At 63.0% G+C, this 8,956-nt stretch overlaps 1 protein-coding gene across 3 annotated transcripts; it reads left to right on the top strand.

Moving 5' to 3' along the window:
* Window positions 1-45: 45 nt before the first annotated feature.
* Window positions 46-8,747, top strand: DENND6B (DENN domain containing 6B). Of its 3 annotated transcripts, XM_023222279.2 has the most exons (20): window positions 46-1,870; window positions 2,302-2,340; window positions 2,415-2,457; window positions 3,243-3,355; window positions 3,903-3,983; window positions 4,570-4,675; window positions 4,792-4,871; window positions 4,958-5,020; window positions 5,269-5,324; window positions 6,059-6,181; window positions 6,279-6,374; window positions 6,463-6,557; window positions 6,677-6,742; window positions 7,104-7,168; window positions 7,257-7,346; window positions 7,485-7,538; window positions 7,874-7,983; window positions 8,098-8,200; window positions 8,306-8,380; window positions 8,461-8,747. In XM_023222279.2, exons 4-20 carry the CDS (start codon window positions 3,275-3,277, stop codon window positions 8,581-8,583), a joined length of 1,467 nt encoding a protein of 488 aa, XP_023078047.2. In that variant the 5' UTR covers window positions 46-1,870; window positions 2,302-2,340; window positions 2,415-2,457; window positions 3,243-3,274; the 3' UTR covers window positions 8,584-8,747. The 3 variants fall into 3 exon arrangements, with proteins under 3 accessions (XP_023078047.2, XP_023078046.2, XP_023078044.2); XM_023222278.2 differs by having other exon boundaries at window positions 46-2,340; window positions 7,886-7,983; XM_023222276.2 differs by having other exon boundaries at window positions 46-2,340.
* The last annotated feature ends 209 nt before the right edge of the window (window positions 8,748-8,956 follow it).

Here is an 8,956-nt window from a genome sequence, read left to right as displayed (position 1 = left end):
ACAGAGCAAGACTCCGTCTCAAAAAAAAAAAAAAAGTCCAACCAAATAGAAAACAGATGGATTCTCATCAGCACTGCATTCAGCCCAGCAGGACGGGACACACTGGCTTCCGGGAGCCATGCTCTACATGAGGGTGCAGATGAGAGACAAGGAGGCTCTCGCATAGGAGAACAGCTTTGACCCCGCGGACCCCGAGGGTGGCCAGGCCATACCTTCAGAACTGCTCCCTGGATGTGCCTTCCCCAAGCCACGCTCCCACCCGCAGTCTTCCTGGGTGACTGCTCACCAGGAGCAGAGACCGGTGCAGGCTGCCTCAGGCGAAAAGGGCAAGACCCTCGTGGAACCCCGAGCAGGGCACAGCCTGGCCTGGGAGGCCTGCATGCCCTCAGGGTCAGCTCCATGTGTCCCCTCACCTCGGCACGCCCAACCCCAGGTGGCCTGACCCCTGGCTTAGTACTCAGCTTCAGGCTGTAACTGGGCCCCAGGGCCACTCCCAAAGATGGTGAGCCTGAGAATGTGGGTTTCCCTGGTCAGACATGCTGAGGGCCCCCTGGGCATGGGCACGGAGCTCAGAGGCCACAAGCTCCCGTGACCAGCAGACCAGGTACAGAGTCCTGACCTCAGGCAGAGGGTACCCGCCTTTCCTCAGCCCTCCTCAGTGCAGACACCTGAAGGCTCAGACTGAGTGGCCCTATATCCCCAGCCCCTCACGGAGCTATCCTGAGGCGCCCCTGTGGGTCCAGCCTACTCCCAGCTTCCTCCTTCGTCTTCCTCCTGACCATTCCTTGGTGCCTGTTTAGCTCCCCTCCACCCACCTGTCCTAGTAGAATAGACCTCAGAGACCTCATCACACATGCCACAAACACTGTATGGGGAAGAGTCTGTTCTGTGCCAGGTGCTGGGAGGCAGAAGTAACCAGGACAGGGTCCCTGCCTTAAAGAGATTTGCTCTGTGTTGGAAGAGACAAAGCAGGACCACAGTAGCAAGCCCAGAGCAAACAAAAGCAGAGCTATTTTCACAGAGCAAGCGGGGCACGGTGGCTCACGCCTGCACTCCCAGCACTTCAGGAGGCTCAGGCGGGAGGGTTGCTTGAGCCTAGAAGTTCAAGGCTGCAGTGAGCTGTGATGGCGCCGCTGTGCTCCAGCCTGGGTGACAAAGCGAGACCCCGTCTCTCAAAAACAAAATGGCAGATGCTTTCATCCAGGGCCTGGCTCCTCACTGTCTGGGGGCTCAGGGCACATCTTGGAAGAAGCCTTATTATGGCCTAAATTCAACTCAGTGGAGAAGTTGGGCAGATGGGATGAGGAGGGGACAGTGTGCGGAGGCCCTCCCAGCAGGCTTCAGACAGCCCAGGAGACACTGCAGGGTCCACTGGGAATGGGGGCCCTGGGAGGTCCCTAGAGGGAAAGTGGTCACGTGTGCATGGACCTGCTGGACCGGGTTCCCACGCTCACCTGCCCCACCTGCCGCCTCTGTCAGTGCACACCTGTCTTCCAGGTCATTCAGCGCCTGCTTAGTGTCATGCTCTCCCCCACTGTCCACTCCTGGGGGTGCAGGGCTTGTCCGGCTGGGCACTCACTGGGCACTGCAGGTGGGGCACAGGCCCTGGCACGGGGAGGCTGGGTGAAGACTGCTGAGCAGAATGGGGAGAGGGCCTGACAGCAGGCTGCCATTATGGAGCAGGTGTGCTTCCGGGCCTGCATCTGAGCAAAAGCTCGGGGAGCAGCATGTCCGGGGCCCTCTGGCTTGGCAGGTGGTGATGGAGATGGAGGACCAGCCAGGCGGGGCCCTGTGACCGTCCCGGGTGAGGGGCCTCTGGATCCCTGAAGCATTGCCCTTCTGCTGTCTGATGCTGTGAACTGATGTCCGGGTGTGTAGGGGCAGGGGGCCCAACTGCAGTCTGGGCAAGAGGTGGTTGGGTGGCTGTGAGGCCCAGGGGCGTGAGAAAGGGGTCAGGAATCCCACTCCGTTGTGCTGGCCTCTTACTGAGAGGGGCCTGGGGAGGTGGGAGTAGAGAAGCCTCTGGCTGGCAGGGGAGTTGCCTGGGGCCTGGTGCCTGGAGGTCAGAGAGAGGAGCGGGTCAGCAAGGAGCTGGGCACAGTAGCCAGAGAAGATGGTGTGGGGAGGACGCAGCATGCTGTTGGAGCAGGGAGCCGGGGGCAAGCCAGCACCATGGCACTGACCTGTGCCCCAGAGACAGATGCTGCAGCTGCTGGGACGGTCCCAGTCCAGCGGATGCCATCAAGGGGTGTTGCCTCCTTGGGCAGAGGGCATCACCAGGCGCTCTGTCTTCCTCTGCAGCTGGTGTATCCAAATGACTTCCGGCTCACAGACAAGGAGGTGAGTCCTGGCCCTCTTGGGAATGGACGGGACCCAGGAGTGGGTCGGCCCTCACCGGATTTTGTATGTTTCAGAAAAGCAGCATCTGCTACCTGTCTTTTCCCGACTCACACTCAGGTAGGTGACCCCATCTTTACTGGGGCTGGACATGAAGCCAGCTGGGCGTCCCTGTAGCCCAGGCCAGGGGCATCACGGCTGCCTAGGCTGCCCATGGTGCAGAGTGCCACGGGGTGGGCAGCACCAGTCCCATGCCCACTCAGTGGAGGCACCCAGATCTCCACGTTGCAGCAGGTCAGGCAGGTCCCCAGATGCACGTGGAAAGGGTGTCTCTCTGCAGAGAGACGAACAGTCTCCTACACCCCACAGAGCGGCCACCAGGAGCTGGGCCTCCCTCCCGCTCCTGCCCCGGGGCATAGACGTCTGGGTCACCATTTTCTAGTGCCTGGTTTCTGTCTCAAGCATGTTGAGCCAATCTCCCGCATAGGTTGGAGGGGCTTTTCTGTCGAACATATTCTCAGACCTGTAGGTGCAGGGTGTATAGGCGTCAGAATAGGAGCCACTGGGAAACACAGCTGGGCATTCTTTCTGGGGCTTTTTTTTTTTAATTTTTGAGACGGAGTCTGACTCTGTCACCCAGACTAGAGTGTAGTCGCGCAGTCTCAGCTCACTGCAACCTCCACCTCCCATGTTCAAGTGATTCTCCTGCCTCAGCCTCCCAAGTAGCTGGAATTACAGGCGTGTGCCGCCGTGCCTGGCTGATTTGTGTCTTTTCGGTAGAGACGGGGTCTCACTGTGTTGGCCAGGCTGGTTTCTGGCTAATAGCAGAGGCCAGGCTCGCAGGGCCCTTGGTCCCCAGTCCCCAGCTCCCGGCCCTGACGTGTGGTGGGCTGCCCCCTTCTCAGGCTGCCTTGGAGACACTCAGTTCAGCTTCCGCATGCGCCAGTGTGGAGGGCAGAGGAGCCCCTGGCATGCCGACGACAGGCACTACAACAGCAGGGCCCCCGTGGCACTGCAGGTGAGCACTGGGCTGCGTCTCTGGCCTGCTCCTCTTCCCCTGCTCCCCACGGGTCCTGCCAGGCTCAGGCTGGTGGGAGAAGCCCTTTTGGAGTGCCTGGGCACTGTGTGGCAGGAGAGGAGCTGGACATGCCCCGCTGACCCTGCAGTCCCAGGCACCAGCCCCAACTGAGGATGGGCCAGCTCTTCCGGGGTCTCCCCAGGGTCCCTGGGGCTTTCCCTTGGCACCACACTTCCATCACTGGGCATCTGCATAGTTGAACAGGGGCCCACGTGAACCTCCCAGGGCCCCCAGCACCCTGAACCCCTTTCCCCTACACCAGCAGACTCCCTGCTGTATCAGCAGGGCTGTTACCCACCTTCTGAGCCCAGGACCTCTTTGGCCTCCGCCTTGGTGGCCAGAGGGCAGGGACAGAAGCTCCAGGAGCCTCCTGGTTCTCCAGGCTCCCATCTGCTGCAGTCCCTGCATGCTTCTTGCCACTCCCAGCCGTGGGGCTGGCCAGGTGGTCTGGGTGGGGCACGGCCTAGCTAACCCTTGCTCCTTCCAGAGGGAGCCGGCGCACTACTTCGGCTATGTGTACTTCAGGCAGGTGAAGGACAGCTCTGTGAAGAGGGGCTACTTCCAAAAGGTGCGCTGCCTGGCCACTCGGGGCTGGCGCCTCAGAGAGGCAGGAGCTGGCAGGCAACAGGAGGGACTGTGGGGCGGGCAAGGGGTCCTGAGCCTCCAGCAGTGCCCACCCCTCCTGCAGCCCCACCTGGGCTGTGTCCAGCTCTCCTTGCAGCCCCCCCTACCCTGTCCTTGCCTGGCATGGCACCCAAGGCCCTTATGTCCCGGTCCAGGACATTTCTGCCCCGCACTGATGGCTGGAGGGTCATGTCAACGTCAGGACAACCCAGCCTGGAAGCCATAGGCCGAGAGTAAAAGCTGCTCAGCCCCTGGGGAGATCATTCCAGAGATTCTGGCCACCATGTGTTTCCTTCCGAAGGCCCTAGGGTCCAGCTGCCCCGGCCGCCACCCAGGGAGTTCAGTGTTGGGTTTTCTCCTGTCTGATAATTCTGGGGTCTGAGTCAGGCCATTCCCGGGGCAGCTGTCCTGCGGAGTTGGTGGGCCAGCTCCAGGTGAGCGTGGCTTCAGGGGTCCCCATGGGCTCCTGAGTGGCTGGGGTGAGTGAGGCCTGGAGCTGGGGGCCTCTAACTGGCCCCGTGGCCCCGCAGTCTTTGGTGCTGGTGTCCCGCCTGCCCTTTTTCCGGCTGTTCCAGGCGCTGCTAAGCCTCATCGCCCCTGAGTACTTTGACAAGCTGGCGCCCTGCCTGGAAGCAGGTGAGTGGCCATCAGGCATGGCCATCGCGGTCTCATCATCCCAGCTGTGGCCCCTGGTGGGCCTGACAGCAGCTTCTCCTTGGGGAGGGTCCTGACGCCGGCTACTGCATCCGCAGTGTGCAGTGAGATCGACCAGTGGCCGGCGCCTGCACCTGGGCAGACCCTGAACCTACCTGTCATGGGCGTTGTTGTCCAGGTGAGAGTCAGCTGGCTGGGGAGCAGGCTCTGCAGGTGTGTGGGGAGGCCTTACTCCCTCTGGCAGCTGCTCCCTCCTTCTCCCAGGTGCGCATCCCATCCAGGGTGGACAAGCCTGAGTCCAGTCCTCCGAAGCAGTGTGATCAAGAGGTGGGAGCTGAGGTGGAGGCGGAGCTGGGAGGGCTTCACCCAATTGAGTCCTGCTCCTGGGCTGGGTAGTCCCACACCTGCCTCCCTGGTCCACCCTGCGGGGTGGTCAAACCCAGTCAAAGCCACCAGTGCCTTGGTGTAGGGCTGGGCAGCTCTCCACCCTCCCCGGCGCTGTGAGGCAGGGGCTGCTTGGGGCCCAAGGGGTGCCAGCCCCCGCTTGGCCCTGACCTACACTCCCCTCCTCTCAGAACCTGCTGCCAGCCCCAATGGTTCTTGCTAGCGTCCACGAGCTGGACCTGTTCAGGTGAGTCCCCTAGGGTTCTGCATGCTGCTTTGGGGGAGCTCACTGTGTGCACGTGCATGTACGTGTGTGTGCGTGTCTGTGTGAGTGCGTGTGTGCACGTGTGTGTGTGTATGGCCAGTGCCATGTGGGGACTGCCCAAGGGAGGCAGCGCTCATCCTGAGTAACCCTTGGGACAGTTCTGGAAGGAAGAAGGGAGAAGGGTGTAGAAGAGGAAGCAAGTGCCACATGGCTGCAGCCAGCAGAAATGGGCACAGTGGGCAGGAGGTCCTGAAAGACAGTGTCAGGAGAGGCTGCCTGAGTCTGCCTTCACTGCCTCTGGGCGAGTCTGCAAGGGAGGCTGGGCTTTGAGACCATCCTGCTCTGTGGAGGGCCCAACAGGAGCCAGGGCTGCACTTGGGATGGGGACAGGGTGACCAGAGGGGTCTGGGCGGGTACCCCCCCAGCCCAGGTCAGCAGCCCCTGCCCTGGCCCTGGGGCCACTTTAGGACGGCTGGTCCCTCACAGGTGGGTCCAGGTTGAGTCCTCCATTCCCAGGCCCAGGCCCAGCACAGGTGGACTGTCGGAGCTCGGGGTGGCCATGATAACCCGAGACACTCACATCTTCGACAGATCTGTCTTCACCTGGCGCAGCGTGCCGTGTTCACCAGCGCCTGGGTGAACACCTGGGAGAGTAGGGCCAGGGCCAGGAGTCTCAGCCCCTGCCTGACCTCCCCGACCTTCCTGCCCGGCCCCAGGTGCTTCCGGCCTGTGCTGACTCACGTGCAGACACTGTGGGAGCTTGTGCTCCTCGGGGAGCCCCTGCTGGTCCTGGCACCCTCGCCCGACGTGTCCTCAGAGATGGTGCTGGCCTTGACCAGGTACCACCTTGGCTCGGTCCCGGCTGGGGTCGCTGGACCATCGCAGCTGCGCCTGGGCCGCCCCTGCCTCACCTGCTTCCTGTGCTCCTGCCCACAGCTGCCTGCAGCCCCTCAGGTTCTGCTGCGACTTCCGTCCCTACTTCACCATCCATGACAGCGAGTTCAAGGAGTTCACCACACGCACGCAGGCCCCGTAAGTGCCGCCTCTGCCCTGCCTCTCTCATCCTTGCTGCACCTCCCTGGACCTCTTGTCTGCCTCTTCTCTTTCTCTCTCTGTCTAGACCAAACGTGGTCCTGGGAGTCACAAACCCTTTCTTTATCAAAACACTCCAGCATTGGCCCCACATCCTCCGAGTCGGGGAGGCCAAGATGTCAGGTCAGGCTTCCGGGGAGGTGCGGGGGTGATGCTCAGCAGCCTCACTGAGTGTGGGGCTGCCTCAGAGCCATGGCCAGAGCTGCGGGCACTGAGGCCTGGCCACCGGGCATGTCTCGTAGGAGACCTTCCTAAGCAAGTCAAGCTGAAAAAGCCTTCAAGGTTGAAGACCCTGGACACTAAGCCAGGTCTGTGCTCCCCTTGACCTGGAGTCCCTCCACAGTGGAGGGGCCTGTCTTGTACCTGGTGGGTCTCCCAGGTGGGGCAGCCCGGCCCCCCGACCCCTGCTCCTCTCCCAGGACTCAGCAGCAGAGCTCAGACCCTCAGAACCTCAGACCTTCGGACCCTTGGACCCTCGGGGAGGGGGCGCCCTCTTGTCATCTTCGGTGGGTCCCTGTGTCTGGGGTGGGGTGGGTGACATTTTCAGGTGCAGCCAAGGGCATGGGGCTGCAGGCAGATGAGACCCCCACCCTGGCTCCTCTGTGGGGCTGCAGGAGTGTGGGAGGGAGGCCCTTGAAGGGCGGGGCGCCAGCTGTGCCCTCCCGCCAGGCCTCTACACTGCGTACACAGCCCACCTCCACCGCGACAAGGCGCTGCTTAAACGGCTGTTCAAGGTATGGGCTGTGGCGGGAGGGGGCTGGGGACGCAGGGAGTCTGGGGTGGTGTGAGGTGCAGCAAGGGCCTGGCCCCCCTTCCCTGCAGGGCGTGCAGAAGAAGCGGCCATCGGATGTACAGAGTGCCCTGCTGCGGCGGCACCTCCTGGAGCTCACCCAGAGCTTCATCATCCCTCTGGTGAGGCACGGGGCAGGGCGGGGGGAAGGGGCTGGAGGGGAACGGAGCTGGGGGGATGGGACGGGGGAGGGTGGGACTGGGGTCACGGGGCTGGAGGGAATGGGTCCCCGGGCTCACTCCCCTCCCTTCCCCACCCAGGAGCACTACATGGCCAGCCTCATGCCCCTGCAGAAGAGCATCACGCCCTGGAAGGTGGGGTCCTGTGGGGGTTTTGTGGGGTCCATGGAGGGTGGGTTCCCTTCCTCACCCGGAGAAAGGAAGGTCTAGAGCAGGAGGCCATGGCTGTGTAGGAGACACAGGGCTCAAGGCCATCATGTTTGTGAAACTGAGGGCCACAGGGCAGGTGGCTCGCAGGACCCTTGGAGGGGCTCAGGGCCTGCGCCCTGGGAAGGGCTATCCTGGGATCTGTGCCAGGCAGGGTGGGGGCTGGGGGTATTCAGAAGTGGTGAGGAGCGTGTCTGGGCAGTGTACCAGGTGCGGGCCGTGAGGCCAAGTTCCCACGTGCTGGCTCACCCACCCCCAATCAGACTCCCCCCCAGATCCGGCCCTTCAGCCAGGATGACTTCCTGCGTAGCCTGGAGCATGCCGGGCCCCAGCTCACCTGCATCCTCAAGGGCGACTGGCTGGGTCTCTACAGGTGGGTGGACTGCAGGTGCAGCCTCAGCCTTCCTTGGTCCCCAGGGTCAGCCCCGCGGCCCCGCCTGTCAGTCCCCAGGGTCAGCCCCACGGCCCCACCTGTCAATCCCCACAGGCGGTTTTTCAAGTCCCCCCATTTTGACGGCTGGTACCGGCAGCGGCACAAGGAGATGGCCCTGAAGCTGGAGGCCCTGCACCTGGAGGCTATTTGTGAGGCGGTGAGGGAGGCTGGGGGTTGGGGAGGGCCAGAATGTGGTGGGGGTGGGCACAGGCCCAGGGCAGTGGGGGGCCTTGCTGACAGCAGACCCCATCTTTCCCTGCAGAACATCGAGACCTGGATGAAAGACAAGTCTGAGGTGGAGGTCGTGGACCTGGTCCTGAAACTTCGTGAGAAGCTGGTAAGATGCCTCCAGCCTTGTCCCAGCGCCACCAGCCTGGCACAGAGCTGCGCCTGCTCTGACCACAGCTGCCCCTGCAGGTGCGGGCTCAGGGCCACCAGCTCCCTGTGAAGGAGGCAACGCTGCAGCGGGCCCAGCTGTACATCGAGACGGTCATCGGCTCCCTGCCCAAAGACCTGCAGGCTGTCCTGTGCCCTCCCTAGGACAGAGCCAAGGGCCACGGTCCCAGGGCCCTAGGTCCGCCTGAGCCTCCTGCTCCCCAGTGGCGGCAGCACTGGGCCAAGCACACGCTCCCCTTCCTTGGCCCCCCGCCCAGACTGCAGGCTCCACCATTGTCTCAGCAGTAAAGGCGACATTTGGAACCACAGCATGGCCCTGACCATAGGGATTCCGTGCAGGCGGAGCCTTGCCTCCTCCTGGGCCCCACCTGGCCTCCACAGACCTTAGGCTGGGACCCGGGCAGGGACAGGCTGGGAGCCCTCGCTGATGTGGGTGCGTCTACCGTCTGCCCCTCCCGGTGCCCATCTGTTGGCGCCCAAGCCCCCTGCACTGTGTGTTTCCTTCAGCCCAGCAGGC

The sequence above is a fragment of the Piliocolobus tephrosceles genome, chromosome 19 (genome assembly GCF_002776525.5).
Source record: "Piliocolobus tephrosceles isolate RC106 chromosome 19, ASM277652v3, whole genome shotgun sequence".
NCBI lineage: Eukaryota > Metazoa > Chordata > Mammalia > Primates > Cercopithecidae > Piliocolobus > Piliocolobus tephrosceles.
This window is presented reverse-complemented; position numbering and strand designations above follow the sequence as displayed.